At 39.9% G+C, this 19,621-nt stretch overlaps 2 protein-coding genes and 1 long non-coding RNA gene across 3 annotated transcripts; 2 read left to right on the top strand and 1 right to left on the bottom strand.

Moving 5' to 3' along the window:
* Positions 1–9,903: 9,903 nt before the first annotated feature.
* LOC121264485 (elongation factor 1-alpha-like) lies at positions 9,904–11,760 on the top strand. Its single transcript, XM_041167677.1, is given in 3 exon segments — positions 9,904–10,023; positions 10,026–10,393; positions 10,529–11,760. Coding segments are annotated over 3 exon segments (1,347 nt in total). The 5' UTR covers positions 9,904–9,932; the 3' UTR covers positions 11,417–11,760.
* A 1,391-nt stretch (positions 11,761–13,151) lies between these two features.
* LOC121248278 lies at positions 13,152–13,688 on the bottom strand (the record flags this gene model as incomplete). Its single annotated transcript, XM_041146689.1, has 2 exons — positions 13,152–13,335; positions 13,561–13,688. Coding segments are annotated over 2 exons (312 nt in total), but the record flags the coding sequence as incomplete, so codon positions are not given.
* Positions 13,689–13,703: 15 nt separating this feature from the next.
* On the top strand, positions 13,704–19,587 carry LOC121264480. The gene is made up of 2 exons (XR_005940504.1): positions 13,704–13,810; positions 19,270–19,587. It is a non-coding gene; the product is annotated as an uncharacterized LOC121264480 (long non-coding RNA).
* The last annotated feature ends 34 nt before the right edge of the window (positions 19,588–19,621 follow it).

Genomic DNA, 19,621 nt, shown 5'->3' with positions numbered 1-19,621 from the left:
CCGCAATCCGCCCTTGCACCCCCATTCATGAGGGGGCGGGGTACCCCGTCCGCTGCACAGAGTGTAGGAGTGGACCTCCATCCGTCCGCCCCCTAATGGGCCTTTCTCCCAGTTCAGTTATCTGGGCCCAAAATGACCCATAAACACATTCAAACCTACTTCTGGGCCGTTTTGGGCCCATAATTTAACTACAAAAATAAATAGATTTAAAAACTAAAAACAAAAAAATAAATTATATGGATATAAACTATTAACTATATACTAAGTTTCAACTAATACTATTAAGTATTAACTAATAATCATCACTAAGGCATTGAGTTCTTACAATTATACAAATTAAGAGAACTAATATACTATTACAATATTACAAACTCATTTAAAACTAGTAAATATTACAAATTGTATTATTAACTATTGTAGTAACATTACAATTAATTGTAAATTAACAAAATTATAACATTTCAAATTTGATCAATTTGGGGTAACGGTGAGTTCATTGAGTTGTGTCGACTATTGTGAGACTGTGAGAAACGAGAAGATAAAACCTGCAATATTAATAAGTTAAAAATAAAACAAATTAGACTTATAAATTTATAAACATTAAACAAAAATTTAAAATACAAAATACAAAATATTAAAAGTACTAATAAAGATGAGATTGGGTCATTGACTCATTGCGATGAAGATAAGCATAGATCATTGGGTCCTTAGTATTAAGATTTGGCATATATATATTGAGAATATAAAAGTTAAACAATATACAAGCAAAATAATTAGATACTAAAATATTATATAAAATTAGAAATGCAAAAAATAATTAAGAGACAAATTGTGCAAACCATGACAAATTGGCAATGGTGGGTCCAATACACACAAAGCCATACTGCATCGGAGGTAACCGTAGACGCCGTCTCATGTATTATTACAACAATTAAATTTAAAATTAATATTGAGTAAATGAAAATAAATAAATCAGAAAAAGAAAAAGAAATTCAAGTTTCATGATTACCAGGTCCAGACTGATCACCACTCTCCTCCTCCGAGGCTCCTCGACGTCAGCCTCGTCATATTTAAGAACATCCAGAGCATGAATTGGAATCCCCGTAATCCAATTATGCATGCAAATCAAAACCTCCACAGATGTAGGAACTAATGAATTTTGGAATGAATCCAATACGCGCCTTCCGGTGTTAAAGGTCGTCTCTAAGGCTGCGGTACTAATAGGGATGACAAAAATATTACGGGCTATCTCTCAAAGGACGAGATCTTTCACGGCATTCACCTTCCACCAACTTAATATATCAAAGTCTAGTGCAAATGATTGAAACTCCGCTACTAAATATCTGTCCATCTCTAGCTAAGTCTCTGTACAATTTCGAACTAAGGGGTTCTGCTCCAACCTCTCACCCCAGTCCAATATACGTCTTTTTTCAACCCCAACTTCTGAAACTGGTAAGGGTAGGTGTAGGTGCAGCAATATTTCCACCTTGCAAGACGATAAACTCATCAAATAATCTACCAAGAATTTTCCTAACCATTGTTGCAATATGCTCTGCCCATGCTTGCCTATACGCAATTCTCAATCCATATACCGTGTCATCTACCTTAAACCAAGGGTCAACAACAACATCTGCACATAACAAAATATTAGCCCTAATGAAATCTCCTCAATACTTGTCGTACTTCATCCTCATGATCAATGTCATCTCTCACAGTCTAATTTGACCACCTGCGACCATGTTATCGAATTCTTCTTTTATCCTACATATCTGCTCACAGAAATTATAGAATGTAGGGTACAAATAAACAGATAGCGTCGTGGTGACTTCATAGAAAATCCTAAAAAAATTTACAAAAATAGATACAACTTCTCAATCATTATCCATAAGCTTCCCCAATCTCCTGTGATCATCAAAATATTTTATATATTAGATGTCTTGATCACCGAACAATGCAGATGCCAACTTATATTCTTGAGCCGCATCCAACATAAAAAAATATTGAGTTTCATCGTATAGACATTTCAGTACAAAAGCCTTTCTTGGATGTTAGGCCCACAGACTTCGCAGAACCTTAAATTTCTCCAATCTCGAAGGAGAATATCTCACCCATCTCACAACAGTCCTAACCCGAGCAATCGAGTCATGAATATCTCTCAAACCATCAGTGACAATAAGATTCAAAATATGTGCCGCATATCTCACATGCAAACACTCACCACTCATGATTGTCTTATTTGTCTCTCTAAGATATGTCTTAAGATGTGTCAATGCGATATCGTTAGACGAAATATTATCAATTGTGATTGTAACAACTCGTGTCAACCTCCACTCATTTATTGCGACCTCCAAGGCCCTTCCAATCGTCTTACTCTTGTGATCGATGATTTAAAAAAAATTTATAATTTTCTTATACAATGTTCAATAACAATCAACAAAATGTACAGTCAAAAGACATAATTATAATTTTGGACCAATGTTCAAGTGTCAGTAGTGATGCAAACAAATTAACCCGCGAATTGACCCCTCAACTTTTCTTTTTCTGACCAATAATGATTTTTTTACATCATTTGCCACCTTGTGGCGAGAATGAAGATTAAACATTAGTTCCACGTAGTGAGAATACGCTTGGAACTCTTTCTCATCAACAATTTGAAAATGTAGCTTGTCCATGATGACCATACGATCTAGATGTCTCCTACACTCATCGGGATCATGCTTAATATACCCCTTCAACGTTGCACCCCCACTACTCTTATCCGCTATTTTTTTAAATTCAATCTCTAGTTTAAATTGACTCTTCTATTGTAATGATCTTAATATTGGATTTTTTTTTTTTTTTTGCATTGTTCTTTTAAGTGCATCTTTAACTATGTGGTACCATGTTTCTTATAGTAGCATCCATAAAGTTTATCACAGTGATTACACTTTACTTGGGAGTTATTGGGGTCACCACTCTCTAATTTAGTGAAATACCAAACTACGGAAACGAGTTTCTTGGTAGGCTTGGGGCAGGGCAAGGTGTTGGGGTAGAGGTAGAGGAACTCGCACTAGAATCTGTCGGATATTCCATGAATTCAACAATGATAAGAAATCTGAAATTATAGTAAACATGTCAAACAATGAACATGCAACCAAGTTCTATGCATTACAAATGAAAATTCACAAATATGTTAAAATTGTATTCCCATCTCATGTTAAAATTTAATTTTAAAATAAGGATTGGTTATAAAATAAATATTCTGATAAATTTTATGTGAACTTAAGGGGAAAATGAACATTATAGGTGGGGCCTAGCACGCTCTCTCTCACATTAGGCTATTTTGGAGGATTTTTCTTTTGCTTCTCACATTAAAAATATTAATTTGGCTAGAAAAGAAAAATGATTTATCTTTGGCATGATCATCATGATCACAACCTTTTGTCTCTTTCTCCACAATCTCTTTCCTCTTGCGGGTTTACGGTTGGGCTACGTTGCACAGACGGCAAGTGACTGGACGGCTTGCATGGAGGCAGTGTTTAAAGGAAAGCATGCTCTGTTTTTGGCAAGTGAAAACAGAGGCCTCTTAGCGTGCGATGGTGGCTTGGGTTTCACAGCGAAGGGTGGTGGCAATGTGGAGCTCTTGTCGTGAAGTGGTTGCTAGAACTGAGGGAACGTGGGAGAAGCTTGCATGGTGGTGGTGTGTACGAGGCAGTGGCTGGGTGGTGCAAAAAAGAGTGCTACTTGTAGTGATTTTTGGTGTTGGGTTGGCATGGAGGAGCATGCAGTGGAAGAGGGAGAGTTCCATGCATGGTGAGGAAAAACCAACGCTGGTAGTCTATTTCTCAATGCTTTTGGTTTGCCACTATTTGGGCCGTGAGGATCGATTGTTTTGGCCATCGTTTAGTGGTGCTGAGCCCTGCCTTGGCTGACGTCGTGAGTGTGGTGCATATATTTTCGCGAGATGGAGGTTGGTTGGTCCTTGATGCCACCAAGGGTTAAGTAAAGGAGGAAAGTTGTTGTCTGGTCCGCGGAGGTGGAGCGATGCGGCAGCGTACATGAAGAAACTTCCCATGGTTGCTAGGCATTTTTTGTGGACGGTGTGGGAGGAATGCTCGTCGTCGAGCTTGAAGACGACACTAGTGGGGAACAACAGATTCAACCAAAATCACAAGAAGAATATAGAGAGAGAGAGAGAGAGAGAGAGAGAGAGAGAGAGAGAGAGGTGTCTACTGTGAGTTCGAAAGTGAGCAAAAGAAAAAATAAATAAACTGCAATGTAAAGAGGAAAACGCTGGGATTGTGGAAGAGAATCATGGGTGCCGGAAAAACTAAAAATCAAAAAAGAAAGTGAAGGGGAGAAATCGTCGAGTGTGGGGAGAAGTTTGCAGGGTGGTTGCTAGCTGAGAACGGTTTGAGAGAGTGATAGGAAGTTGAAAAAAACAATATTCTATACGTGGGAGGGCTTGGGTTGTTAATGCTCTAAAGATGGAAGAAGGTTGTGTATAAATATAGAAAGCAAAAATCCTAAATGAGAAGAAGAGAGAGAACATGCATGAGGGATATAATAGATGGGTTTGGACTCCTTAGTGTAAAATCTTGGGCTTTCAAAAAACAAAAGAATATTGGATCATATGTGGGCTTGGCCTGAGCGCGATGTTGGGTCTGGGTGTTACAACCTCACCCCAATGTCATCTTTGTAGCTTGCATCCTCTCTCTCTCTCTCTCTCTCTCTCTCTCTCTCGACGAATCTCTATGTTCGTATGTCAGTGTGAATTTTATTTTTTGAGTTTGTTTATTATGAAATCTTACAATATAAATCAATGAATATTGTAGTATATTTTTGAAAATTTCCATATTTGTTGCTTTCGTTACCAATCAGGGATCTTGGTACGTTGCCGATAGTTTTGGACCTTGGTCGTTTTCTAGGATTGTAACTTTGTGTTTGTGTTTGCATAATTGACTGGAAACTAGCGAACCAATCGAAATCACATTGAGACCGACATCGTTGGTTTTCTCCCCATTAACTGGCCGGTTTTAAGCATGTATAAAATTAGTCAATTCGATTTCGATTTTGGATCAAAACTAAACCGCATCTGTAAGTTTTCACCCCTCGTTGAGAGGATGGTCAAATCCTCATACAACATGCCCAGTTTGCAACCCCAGTCCGCACAGGCCTATGGGCGTGTGGCCCGCTCAACCAGACTAGTTGTTTGGCAGGGAAGCGAGGTGACCATTGGACAAAGTCTCTTTGTGTCACTTGATAACAGACAAAATAAATGTACCTGTTTCGATCAAATTTTTGGAAAATTCATCCTTTGGTCATCTATAAGTAGATTCATTGACCTATTAATAGAACAATCTAAAAAGACAATTTCGAAATTCTCTCTCTTAAAAGTTTTCATTTCTTCAAAACAATTTATTAGTATTCGGATCTAATTTCGTATTTGCATAAAGTAATTAAATAAGCAGATTTGTTATGAACTTTATTATATCTTGAAAATAAATTCACTTGTAACTCGTATGCATACAGTTAATGGTTAGAGCAAATATTATCTTAAAAAAAAAAGGATATTGTAACGCGCATTTTTGCATAATGAAAGTGACGCATATTGTAACTCGTTTTCCTCGTCTACGGAGAACTCTAGCTTGGATTCTTCACTTGTTTCTTTTGGAATAAAGAAACCTATGAAAGATCATCAAATGAGTCCAATCTTCAAATTTTGATGATTTTAACTTTAAAAGCCTGGCATTGGATTCATCATATATTCAATTGTCAAGCTTTTAGCTACAGTGTGCTTCTCTTCATCTTCAAATTTGAAGAGTTCCTGTTCATAGCTAAACGCATTATTTTATTGGAAAGACGCATTATTTTATTGGAAAAAATATTTCGTTTCACCCATGATGTCGTTATTTTCCTTTCTTTCCCTCTGCTTTCTTCCTCTTCCCCCCGAAATCTACTTTTCATTACTGCCTTTCTTCCTCTCCCCTTGAAAATCCCCAAATCTCACTACCTTTCTTCGTCTCCCCAAAAATCCCCAAATCCCTCACTTCCTCTGTCTTTCTTCATCTCCCCGCGAAAAGCCCAATCGCTTTTCACTTCCTCTCTCTTTCTTCCCGATTTCCAGAAATCCTTAATCCCTTTCTTCCTCTCTGTTTATTCCCTCTGTTTCCTCTCCTTTTTCTTTTTTTTTTGTTCGCCAGGCTATCCATTCCCTTTGATCTGAAGCACTTCATCTTCATCCATTTGAAATTAAACCTCTATTGAAGTTCAAGTTCGTACGTGTATGGGGTCCCTTCTCTTCTTCGATTCTTCGACTCTCCGCTCTTGTACGAGCACGAACCTCCATCACCTCCAAGCAAGCTGTTACAACTCCCTTATCTTCTTCGAATTTTTGTGTTTCTCCGCTCCGAATGTGATCTGCCTACGTGAGTTCACTCTCTCCCCCGTCTTTATATATTAATCCTATATGCATCTATGAAAAATTTTGATAAGAGAGTTATATGCATGTATAAGAAATTTTAATAAAAGAGATTTGTATGCCTATGTATATATTTTTGCCCGTGAAGACATTTTGCACTCCATGTATATATTTCAATCCTTATGTTGTTTGAGTCGTTTGAAACAAAATGTTGTTTTTTCAATCTTTTTTTTCAAGCATTCTGTTGTTTCTTCACGAGCATTTTCAATTAATTTCATTTTCTTAAAGCTTTCTCTTCAGTCAATAGCATTACATTCATCTCTGTTTCTTCACGAGCATTTTCAATAAATGTCATTATGGGTTTACAATTCCTTTTGTTGTTGAGTTAGATTAATCTAAATTCCAATACCTTTTGTTGTGGATGACTGTCCAGAATAAGCCATCATTTTGTTTCAAGTTAAAATTTCAATTGCAAACTTTCATTTGTCTTTAACGTCATGTACTGAGCTTCCTCACAGTATGATGATTAGTGTAACTTTTACTAGTAGGATACATACCAATATATATATATATATATTGACTGAAATGGAAGGAGGTAGAAACTTCCTGCCATTTCAGTCATATATATTTTTGGGGAAATTTCATGTTACGAAGGAAAAACTTATTTTTGGAGATTATTCTCTTCACATGAACACGTATAAAAATGAAGTCAGGATACTGAAAACTTATTGTCAATGTGATGACTTGATCTCTAGAGATATGATATATGTTCATGCACAGCCATCCATATGTCAATATGATGGGCTGATTCTTCTCTTTACAATATAAATTTGATTGTTTTAACTAAATTCCTTTAAGTTATTGACCGTCTCTAATTTTGTTGGTATTTTTTTTCATACTCTATGTATTTATTGTATAAATTTATTCTAGATATTGCCCAAGTTGTCATAATCTTTTGAAGAAAACTGTTAGTACTTAACAGTTTAATCTAAATGAACAATGGGGAAGCAACATGCAACAGTGGTTTGAATTTTTTATAAATGTGTTGCCTTGTATCTATTTTCTTATATTATCTTGTATCTAATTTTGGAAGGGGAATTGTGACTTGATATCTGAATTCTATAGTTGATGTTTTGTGGAATTGTGATATGATTTTGGAAGGAGAATTGTGACTTGTAATCTGAATTGTGTAATTGATGTTTTGTGGAATTACGACTTGATTTTGGAAGGAGAATTGTGGCTTGTAATTTGAATTGTATAGTTGATGTTTTGTGGAGTTGTGACTTCATTTTGGAAGGAGAATTGTGAATTATTTCGTTGATGTAATCTGAGTTTTAGATACTTGTTATTTACATGATTTCGAGCAAGACAAAAAACCAATTTTTGAGTTTTAGTCGCTTGTTATTTACATGTTCAAGAATCATGTTATTAATCTGAATGTGCATTAGTTAAATTTGAATTTTGAACTTGGACCATTTTGAACGTGCAAAGATTAGATGACAACATTTTGAAATTGGAGCATATTGTGAAATATTAATATGAATGTGTTTGTTGGATAATTAAGTTGAGGAAAAAAATAATTAAGAAACAATACTTTAAGTATCAAATTAAATTATTAATTAACATATGATTAGTGTAATTGTAAAATATGAAAGAAAAAATAAAAAAATATTATTATTAAAAAATAATATTATATTATTATTTTAATAAAATTAATGGCTAATTCAATATGAAATTATGGATAAGTAAGTTTTAGATATATGAAAAATATGTACTTTTTAACAAAATTTAAAGATGCATTTAATGAATTCAATATTAATGCTATTAGGGAAGTACATGCAAGGGAACCGAGAAAAAAAAGGAGAGATGGAGAGAGAGCATAGAAGGTAATTACGAACAAAGGGGTACGAACCTGATCTAGAGTCGGCGAAAGTTTAATTGGAAGGAGTTTCATTCCTAACCCCATTGTAAGAAGAGTTTTCAGAGTGGCACAAATTTTTGGTATGAAAGTGACGCGCATCTTTTACATATAATCTATATATGTCAGATACGAAGGTGAGGCAATCGAAACCTCGCTTACCAAAAATTAATTTTTGAGAACACCCCCAGAAAAAGAACGAAAGTAAAACACAAAAGAAAGGCCATGAGATTGTAAGAGGCATTGTTCATACCGTCGGTAGGGATGGTGGCCCAAGAGGAAAGAGCGGAAGTGGCGAAGGCACGCAAGCAGAGAAAAGGCGCTTGAGGGCAAGGACGATGGAAATTTGAAAATATCTCAATTTGGATCCACTTGAGCTGGAGCGAATCCGAGACCAATTTCCTTGGCGCCGACTCGACGGTGAGGACTGAGGAAGCAGAGGCGGTCAATAATCGACCGAGAAACTGAAAATTTCTTTGATGACGTTGTCCGCCAGCGTTTCCTTGTTTCTACGACTTCTTCGACAAGCGAGACTAAATTACACGCTCTTCAAGAGCGCGTGTACGCAGTCCACATACCAACACTGCCATGGCTCCATGGCTGAGTAGCGAGCTCGCCAAAAAAAAATTGAAAAATGCGTAATCACCTCGCAAATAAGCAACTGAGGGTATTTACGTAAACTGTGGGTTTTTTTTTTGCCGAGAAAAAAAAAAGCAACTGAGGGTATTTACGTAAACTTAACGGATGTAGATGTTGTATAAATTTAGTTTCGGCAAACCCTACTTTACGCTTTGCTCCCTGTGTGTGTCGCGGCTGGGTTCTATATTCAGGTCCAATTTCTCATCGATGTATAGCTCTCTATCTGTTTGATTCAGACTGCTCTTGTTTGGCATCTGTGAATAAATGCGTGTTGTGAATCTCCATTCGGTACTCCTATTTTTCCAATTGGGAAGGTTGTGATATTTGTGAGTAGCTCTGCGATTTCGAAGTCATTTGTGGTGTTAGGTTAGGCTGTGACCTCGTGCTGCTGTGAATATTTTCAGGAATTTCTTGGTGATATATTTGAATTTCTTTTAGAAGTCTGAAAATTATATAAATAGTTTCGTAATCTAAAAACATTTTTTTTTATCTTTTGTGTAGATTTCTGAATTTTCGCTTTACTATATTTTATCCTTATTTTTGGTTTTGAGCATTTTAAGATTGTCTGCTGCTGCTATCTTTTTATAAAGATTTATGTGAGTGAATGAAAATGAGAATACTAATGTGAACCGGTAGTTTAGTGCACATTAATTGGCATATATAGATTATAACCAAATGCCAACACGGATAAAGAATGCATGGCCATAGTCTATCATGTATAATCGAACCACTATGTTAATGAGTTCTTGCCTAAAATTAATTCCTTTTGAATCCTTTGTCAACTTGCTAGAATTAATTTCATTGGGACATTTTATTTTTTGTCAATGCGCATTTTGAGTTTTGAACATTTTATCTGTTAATTTATGGCCGTATTGTTTTTGCAATTTTCTCTCAAGTTAATGAAAAGATGTAGCTTTCTCACGGTCTAACCCTTTGTTTTGCACAGTTTTAACATTTTCAAGCGAAGATTTCATAATGGGCAAGGAAAAGGTTCACATCAACATTGTGGTCATTGGTCATGTCGACTCAGGCAAGTCGACCACCACTGGCCACTTGATCTACAAGCTTGGGGTATTGACAAACGTGTTATTGAGAGGTTTGAGAAAGAAGCTGCTGAGATGAACAAGCGATCATTCAAGTATGCTTGGGTGCTCGACAAGCTCAAGGCAGAGCGTGAGCGTGGTATCACCATTGATATTGCCTTGTGGAAATTCGAGACCACCAAGTATTACTGCACAGTCATTGACGCCCCTGGACACCGTGACTTTATTAAGAACATGATCACTGGAACCTCCCAGGCTGATTGTGCTGTTCTTATCATTGACTCTACCACTGGTGGTTTCGAAGCTGGTATTTCCAAGGATGGACAAACCCGTGAGCATGCTCTCCTTGCCTTCACCCTTGGTGTCAAGCAAATGATTTGCTGCTGCAACAAGGTATGATGATCCCAGCCTATTTCACATCGTATTTATTCTTTATTGACAGTGGTATGGCTGTTATTGCTATCTAATCTAAGCATCCAGATGTTTTTGTGGCTGTGATTATTGCATTTTTACACTTCGTTTGGACAGATGGATGCTACAACTCCAAAATACTCAAAGGCAAGGTATGATGAAATCGTGAAGGAAGTCTCTTCCTACCTGAAGAAGGTTGGATACAATCCTGACAAGATTCCTTTCGTCCCCATCTCTGGATTTGAGGGTGACAATATGATTGAGAGGTCCACCAACCTTGACTGGTATAAGGGCCCAACCCTTCTTGATGCCCTTGATATGATCCAGGAGCCCAAGAGACCTACAGACAAGCCCTTGCGTCTTCCACTTCAGGATGTCTACAAGATTGGAGGCATTGGAACCGTGCCTGTGGGTCGTGTCGAGACTGGTATTATCAAGCCTGGTATGCTTGTGACTTTTGGTCCCACAGGATTGACCACTGAAGTTAAGTCTGTTGAGATGCACCATGAGGCTCTCCAAGAGGCTCTTCCTGGAGATAATGTTGGCTTCAATGTGAAGAATGTTGCAGTCAAGGATCTCAAGCGTGGGTTTGTTGCCTCAAACTCCAAGGATGACCCTGCCAAGGAGGCAGCCAACTTCACCTCCCAAGTTATCATCATGAACCACCCTGGCCAGATTGGAAATGGCTATGCCCCTGTCCTTGATTGCCACACCTGCCACATTGCTGTCAAATTTGCCGAGATCATCACCAAGATTGACAGGCGTTCTGGTAAGGAGCTTGAGAAGGAGCCCAAGTTCTTGAAGAATGGCGATGCCGGATTTGTTAAGATGATTCCCACAAAGCCAATGGTGGTCGAAACTTTCTCCGAGTATCCTCCACTTGGTCGTTTTGCTGTCAGGGATATGCGTCAAACTGTGGCTGTCGGTGTCATCAAGAGCGTAGAGAAGAAGGATCCTTCCGGAGCCAAGGTCACCAAGTCTGCAGCTAAAAAGGGTGTCAAGTGACTTGTGCGGTTTGGGGTTTCTGCAAATGAAGGCCATTATCAAAGTTGTCACAGTAAGGATTGGGTTCTTGCCAGTAATCTATCCATTAGAAGTAAGTGTTCGTTTTGTTGGCTATAGCTTCAAGTCCGCAGTCATTTAGGTACTGGTCACAGAACTGGGTGCTTGACCGGCGGTGGCAGGACTGCCGTCCTTGTGATAATATATCTTTTGTCGTTGGTACTGTCTTGTGAGACATTTATTTCTTAAGCAGCAATGGGGTTTTTTAGGTCTGTTCCTTGGCTGCCGGGATGCTTTCCATTTACATTCATAATATATCAAATTTTTGCCTGTGGTATTTGAAGCTACCTCGCTCTGCTTTGTTAATTTTGCTGCATGCGGCTGCTGGTTAGTTTTTTTGTAGACTGCGTGCTTTTTACCAGCTTCATTGTAGATTGATCAGCGGGTGGGTGTTTTATGAAAATTTTGTATCCAAGTTGACATTACATTTAGATGCTACGACCTAATTGGCTATTAAATCTGTTCATTGCGGGCGTAGTTAGTTAGTCTCCTATGCCGGCTGGAACCCATACACAGCGTTAGGTTAGGTTGTCAGTGTCTGAACTGTGAAGTAGACATAGAGCGCCCAATGAATTCATTTGTAGTTTTCTGAAATATAATCAGACGTTGGTACCAAATGCTGCTTGTTGGTAGTGTTGTCAAATCGTGTTAACAAGTCGTGTTTGTATCTGTGTCAAGATATGTACATTACATTAGTTAACACGAACATGACCCGTTAAGGATTTCGTGTCAAAATTTTAAACCCGAACAAGACACGGTAAGATAACGGATTGACACGACACGATCCGTTATGACCCGTTAATGAATAAGAAATAAATTGACATAATATAATACGACACGACCCGTTCCGTTCCGTTTCAACCCGTTTACGTTAATGAGTTAAATAGACACGACACGATCCGTTTGACTTAATTGATTTTATATAAATATTTAAATATAAATAATATCTATAAAAAATAAAAAACTAACTACAAATCTAACATTACAATCCAAATAAATATGATTTACACAATTTGTAATAATATTCATTATTAAAATTACATTCCAAATATAATAAACAAAACATACAATGTAAATATATTAATGTGACAATCTCAAATATAATAAAAAATACAGATCTAAACAAATTTAGAACTTGAAGAAGGAAGTGAAACGTTCTCCTTGCCCTTTAGGTCTAAGAGTATAAAGGTAAATTTAATTTTCTTAACGGGTCATAACGGATTGACCCGTTAGTAACCCGTTAAGCAATCGTGTCTTAACAGATCAATCCGTTTTGACTCGAATCCGTTAAGGCTAAATCCTAACCCGCTTTTATCGTGTCGTGTTCGTATTGAGTTAACGGGTCGTGTCACACATTGCCTCCCCTACTTGTATGCTCGGTCTCGTGTTGGATCAGCTGATGGTATCGGCCACTTGTGTTCATCATCCATTTTTTGTATCCTTCTTAACTTTTTGGGAAGCCTCCTTCTTTCGTATTGTCGTGAAGAAATGCGAACAGAACAAGCAGAAGGAAGAAGAGCATGCAATCAAACAGAACGAGGAAAAATAAAGGATCACTTAAAAATATCACTGATGATGCAATTGCACTCTTGAGGATCATGGAGATGTCATGAAGGTTATGACTGGGGCACTGGGCCCAGTGATACTGACAGGCAGCAGGTTGTAAGAGAAAGGAGGTTTACTTTCTTTCTTTCGTATTGTCGTGAAGAAATGCGGACAGAACAAGCAAAAGGAAGAAGAGCATGCAATCAAACAGAACGAGGAAAAATAAAAGATCACTTAAAAATATCACTGATGATGCAATTACACTCTTGAGGATCACATTCATGTCAGGAGATGTCATGAAGGTTATGACTGGGGCACTGGGCCCAGTGATACTGACAGGCAGCAGGTTGTAAGAGAAAGGAGGTTTACTTTCTTTCTTTCGTATTGTCGTGAAGAAATGCGAACATAACAAGCAAAAGGAAGAAGAGCATGCAATCAAACAGAACGAGGAAAAATAAAGGATCACTTAAAAATATCATTGATGATGCAATTGCACTCTTGAGGATCACATTCATGTCAGGAGATGTCATGAAGGTTATGACTGGGGCACTGGGCCCAGTGATACTGACAGGCAGCAGGTTGTAAGAGAAAGGAGGTTTACTTTCTTGATAGTGGATGAGATCGGACCATAATAAACAACACCAGTATCTATTTCATCTTGCCTGGCTTCTCCCCCTTTTTACGAGGACCAATACTGATCTTGCTGTCATCTTCTTTGGTGGCTTGAGATGCCCATCTTTTTTGAGCGGCAGCACCTAGAATGGCAAAACTGAAGTTGGGTTTGGCATTCAGGTTGTTGAAGTCCATGCCCTGAGCAGTCATTGTTGACTGCTCAGCACTCATCTCCCCAACGCTCAACGCCCCAACGTCCAGCAAATGAATGCAAAATTAAATGCATTCATACACAATCGTCGCCTATAAATTGAAGCTCCATGCGAGAGCTTCAATTCACACCCAAGGAAGAGAAGAGAAAAGAGAGAGAGCCTGGAGAGCTCTGAGAGAAAAGAAGAGAGTTGAGTTGAGTGGAGTGTGATCCTCCTCCTCTGTAATATTTTCTTGTATACCACTATTTAATAGTGAAGCTCTTTTCTGTGGATGTAGGCAGTTGCCGAATCACGTTAAATTCTTGGTGTCACTGAGTGCGTAGAGTGTACTCTTTTATTACCGCTTTTATCCCTTCCGCTGTGTTGATTTCCCCAACAAGTGGTATCAGAGCGGTTGTTGGGAAGAGTTTTTTTTTTTCAGAAAACTCGTTTTTAGTGTGTAGCTCAGTTTTCAAATTTGAGCAGACCACTGTGTTTGTCTCATCGAGACAATAAAAGCAGTGAAAACCAGAGGCCGGACGGACGCCGCACGCTCGTCCACGCGCCGTCTGAAGATCGGAGAGTGAGTCCACTCTCGACACGCGCCGCACGCGCCAAGGTGAGGTACGAGCGCGTGATACCCACTCTCGGAACGCGCCGCACGCGCTACAGAGACTCCCTTGCGCGTGAAGTTCACACGCCTGACGTTTCTATTGACCCAGTAAGCGCGTTAGTTACACGCGCTCCAGTGAGGTTCTGGCGCGTGAATAACACGAGCCAACGCGCTGTTAGTCGCGCCACGTGCTGCACGCGCGACTGTGTTCCTGTTTTGGTTCTTTTGCTCATTCCTTGTGCTATCTGAGTCCGATTTTGACGAAACAAGACTCGTTTCCAACAAAATCAATCGTTCCGGACACAACGGTGCTGTCCGTTTTGCGATATTCCACTTCAAAGATCCTGTACTTGCATTTTATCTTTAGAATCAGTCTAAATCCATGGAGGATTCAGCATCAGGCGCCATGATAAAGCTGACTGCCTCAAACTACAGTCTTTGGAGGTCTCGGATGGAGGATCTATTGAACTGTAAAGATCTGTCTGACCCTTTGGAAGATGAAGGAAAGAAGCCAGATGAAGTAACAGATCAAGTGTGGAGAAAGATGCACAAGAAGACTATCGGTCAGATCAGACAATGGATTGACCATAGTGTTTTTCACCACGTGGCCCAGGAGACAGATGCATATAGCCTCTGGAAAAAGTTAGAGGATATGTATCAAGCTAAGACTGCTCGAAACAAGGCCCTCTTGATGAGACGGCTTGTTAACTTGAAGTTGAAGAGCGACACCTCTGTTGCCGAGCACACTAGCGAGTTTCAAAACCTAGTTAACTAGCTCGGATCCGTCAACCTGAATCTTGGCGATGAAGAACAAGCCCTGCTACTTCTCAGTTCATTACCAGATAGTTGGGAGACGCTGGTGGTCTCCCTCAGTAACTCTACTCCAGATGGCAAACTTACCATGGCGATGGTTAAGGATGCCCTGTTTAATGAGGAGGCCAGACGAAAAGAGACAAGCATGAATCAAACTCATGTCCTTGTCACCAAGAGTAGAGAAAGGCCTCGAGGTGATGATAGAGGGAGAAGTGGAGGCAGAAACAGAGGGAAGTCTCAACCACGTGGAAGGTCCAGCAGTAGCAGGAATCAGCAGACGGGTAACATGAAATGTTACCATTGTGGCAAAGAAGGCCACATAAGGAAAAACTGCCACAAGTTTTTAAGGGAGCAAGGTCAAAGCAGTAAGCTGAAGAAAGAAGATGGTGAAACCCTTGTCACTCTTTCGGGAGATGTGGCAATACTCTCCACCAGTGACGAGACGTGTCTGCACGTTGCAAGCCATGATGTTGAGTGGGTAGTAGACACAGCAGCATCATACCATGCCACTTCCCATAGTGAATTTTTCACTACGTACAAAGCAGGAGACTTTGGTACGGTAAGGATGGGAAACGCCAGTTCCTCGAAGATCGTGGGAGTTGGCGAAGTGCAGATAAAAACCAACGTTGGTTGTACCATGGTGTTGAAAAATGTTCGACACATTCCTGACCTTCGGCTCAACCTGATTTCGGGAACAGCCCTTGATCGACAGGGCTATGACAGCTACTTCAGCAATGGCACTTGGAAGTTGTCACAAGGTGCCATGGTCGTCGCCCGAGGACATATTTGCGGTACGTTGTACAAGACCCATGTGAAGATTGATGCTGATAGCCTCAATGCAGCGGAAGACGAGGCATCACCAAATCTGTGGCACAAGAGACTCGGACACATGGGTGAGAAAGGGTTGGATACGCTTGCGAAAAAGGCACTCATCAAGGTTGCCAAAGGAATAGCATTAAACCCTTGTGAGTACTGTTTGTTTGGCAAACAACGCAGAGTCTCGTTCAATTCCTCTACGAGAAGATCAGAGTTGTTGAGTCTGGTACACTCTGATGTATGTGGTCCCATGGAAGAAGAGTCATTGGGAGGTAACAGATATTTCGTGACATTCATTGATGATGCTTCACAAAAGGTCTGGGTATATGTTTTGAAGTCAAAGGATCAGGTCTTCGAGCACTTCAAGAATTTCCACACCCTAGTGGAAAGAGAGACGGGAAAGAAGTTGAAGTGCCTGCGAATGGACAATGGAGGAGAATATGTTTCCAAAAGGTTCGCTGCATACTGCCCTGATCGCGGTATTCGACATGAGAAGACGGTCCCATATACCCCTCAGCACAATGGTGTAGCCGAAAGAATGAATCGGACCATCATTGAAAGAACAAGATGCATGCTCAGTATGGCTAAGTTAACAAAGCCATTCTGGGGTGAAGCTGTTCGTGCTGCCTGTTACTTGATCAACAGATCACCTTCCGCACCACTAGAATTTGAAGTTCCTGAGAAGGTTTGGTCTGGAAAAGATGTCTCTTACTCTCACATGAGAGTGTTTGGGTGCAAAGCCTTTGCACACGTATCCAAGGAGCTGAGACAGAAGCTCGATGTCAAGTCAACTCCATGTATCTTTGTTGAATATGGAGATGAAGAATTCGGATAGAAATTATGGGATCCAGTGACAGAGAATTGTCAGATGTAGGGACGTTGTGTTCCATGAAAACCAGCATATAGGAACTGAAGCTTCCTCGATGTCAGTAGAGCTTAGTTCCTATACACATCCTGCACCATTACAGTTCGCCACAGATAATGAGGATATGCAGGATCGAGATCCAGAAGCAGAAGAAGAAGTTCAGGGTGTCGAGCAGGGGAGCAAGAACCCTCTCCACCAGCAGCTGGTGTACCACCACAAGGGTTAGATGGTGATGAACCTCCTTTGGTTGATGAAGCTCAACCAAGAAGATCGGCAAGAGGCCGCCTATTGATTCCGTCGATGAGATATCCGGAATCAGACTATATTCTGCTTACTGATGAGGGGGAGCCGGAGAGCTTCCAGGAAGTTCAAACTCATGCTGATAGAAGCCTATGGGTGTAGGCAATGCAAGAAGAGATGAGTTCTTTGCAGAAAAATCAGACTTATGAGTTGGTGAAACTTCCTGAAGGAAAGAAAGCCCTAAAGAGCAAATGGGTGTTCAAGCTAAAGAAAGATGGCCAAGGAAAGCTGATAAAACACAAGGCCAGATTGGTTGTCAAAGGATTCCAACAGAAGAAGGGAATTGACTTTGACGAGATATTTTCCCCGGTGGTGAAAATGATGTCAATCCGAGTCATACTCGGATTGGTAGCCAGCTTGAATTTGGAACTCGAACAGATGGATGTGAAGACAGCCTTTCTCCATGGAGATTTGGAGGAGGAAATCTATATAGAGCAACCAGAAGGGTTTGAAGTTCCAAGGAAATATCACTTAGTCTGCAAGCTAAAGAAGAGTCTCTATGGCCTCAAGCAAGCGCCGAGGCAATGGTACAAGAAGTTCGACTCATTCATAATGAGTCATGGTTACAAGAGACTTGTTGCAGATTAGTGTGTCTATGTTCGAAGGTTCCAGGATGCCAAGTTTGTCATACTCCTTCTTTATGTTGATGATATGTTAATCGTTGGTGAGGATAGGTCCAAGATTAACAAACTAAAGAAGGAGCTATCCAAGTCCTTTGACATGAAGGACTTAGGCCCAGCACAACAACTTTTGGGCATGAAGATTGTTCGTGATAGGAATGTCAAAAGGGTGTGGCTATCACAACAAAAATATGTTGAACGGGTTATCAGACGTTTCAACATGGGAGATGCTAAGCCAGTCAATACTCCACTTGCTAACCACTTCAAGTTGAGCAAGAGCTCGTGTCCTTCTTCAAAGAAAGAGATTGAAGAAATGAAAGTAATTCCCTACTCTTCAGCAGTAGGAAGCCTGATGTATGCAATGGTTTGTACCAGACCAGATATTGCTCATGCTGTAGGCATGGTGAGCAGATTCCTTTCAAATCCAGGAAAGGATCATTGGGAAGCAGTCAAGTGGATTCTCAGGTACCTAAAAGGTACATCAAAAATGTGCTTGTGTTTTGGGGAGCTAAACCAGTTTTGGAAGGCTATACAGATTCAGATATGACAGGAGATCTGGATAGCAGGAAATCTACTTCAGGATTTCTCTTCACTTTTGCAGGAGGAGCTGTCTCTTGGCAGTCTAAATTGCAAAAGTGTGTTGCTTTATCTACAACTGAGGCAGAGTACATTGCTGCAGCGGAAGCTGGAAAAGAGATGTTGTGGATGAAGCGTTTCCTCCAAGAACTAGGGGTTAGTCAAGAAGACTATACGGTACATTGTGATAGTCAAAGTGCTCTAGATTTGAGCAAGAATTCAATGTACCACTCCCGCACCAAGCATATTGATATCTGCTATCATTGGATACGCGAAGCGATGGAACAACAGCTATTGAAGCTTGTGAAGATCCATACGAAAGAGAATCCAGCAGACATGCTGACGAAGGTGATTACAAGTGAGAAGCTTGAACTATGTAGAGACATAGCTGGAATGGATAGCATCTAGGTAAATGGGCATGGAGGGGGAGAATTTGTTGAAGTCCATGCCCTGAGCAGTCATTGTTGACTGCTCAGCACTCATCTCCCCAACGCTCAACGCCCCAACGTCCAGCAAATGAATGCAAAATTAAATGCATTCATACACAATCGTCGCCTATAAATTGAAGCTCCATGCGAGAGCTTCAATTCACACCCAAGGAAGAGAAGAGAAAAGAGAGAGAGCCTGGAGAGCTCTGAGAGAAAAGAAGAGAGTTGAGTTGAGTGGAGTATGATCCTCCTCCTCTGTAATATTTTCTTGTATACCACTATTTAATAGTGAAGCTCTTTTCTGTGGATGTAGGCAGTTGCCGAACCACGTTAAATTCTTGGTGTCACTGAGTGCGTAGAGTGTACTCTTTTATTACCGCTTTTATCCCTTCCGCTGTGTTGATTTCCCCAACACAGGCTTCAGGCCATGAGCCCATGCTCCAGACCTAGATGGATGATAACTGAAGAACGTAGAAACTTATTGCTGGTGAACAGTACATGTCAAAATTATGTATCTCTTATAACAGCGAGCAACCTAACGGTAAGATCATGAAGTTCATCGAATTCATAAGAGTGGTGGGGTAAGAGGGAGACTTTGGGGATGAGGATTTGTAAGTAAGAAAAAATATAAGACGGTATAGCTGACAAATATACTATACTAGTTGTTGACAGGCATGTGCAAAGAAGTTTTAAAGCTCTAACGCAATCATATATGGGTCATCGAAAGTGTCCTTTCCTCTCTCTCTCTCTCTCTCTCTCTCTCATATAC

The sequence above is a fragment of the Juglans microcarpa x Juglans regia genome, chromosome 1D (genome assembly GCF_004785595.1).
Source record: "Juglans microcarpa x Juglans regia isolate MS1-56 chromosome 1D, Jm3101_v1.0, whole genome shotgun sequence".
Lineage (NCBI taxonomy): Eukaryota > Viridiplantae > Streptophyta > Magnoliopsida > Fagales > Juglandaceae > Juglans > Juglans microcarpa x Juglans regia.
Note: the sequence above shows the minus strand (reverse complement) of the source record. Positions and strands in the feature narration are given on the sequence as shown.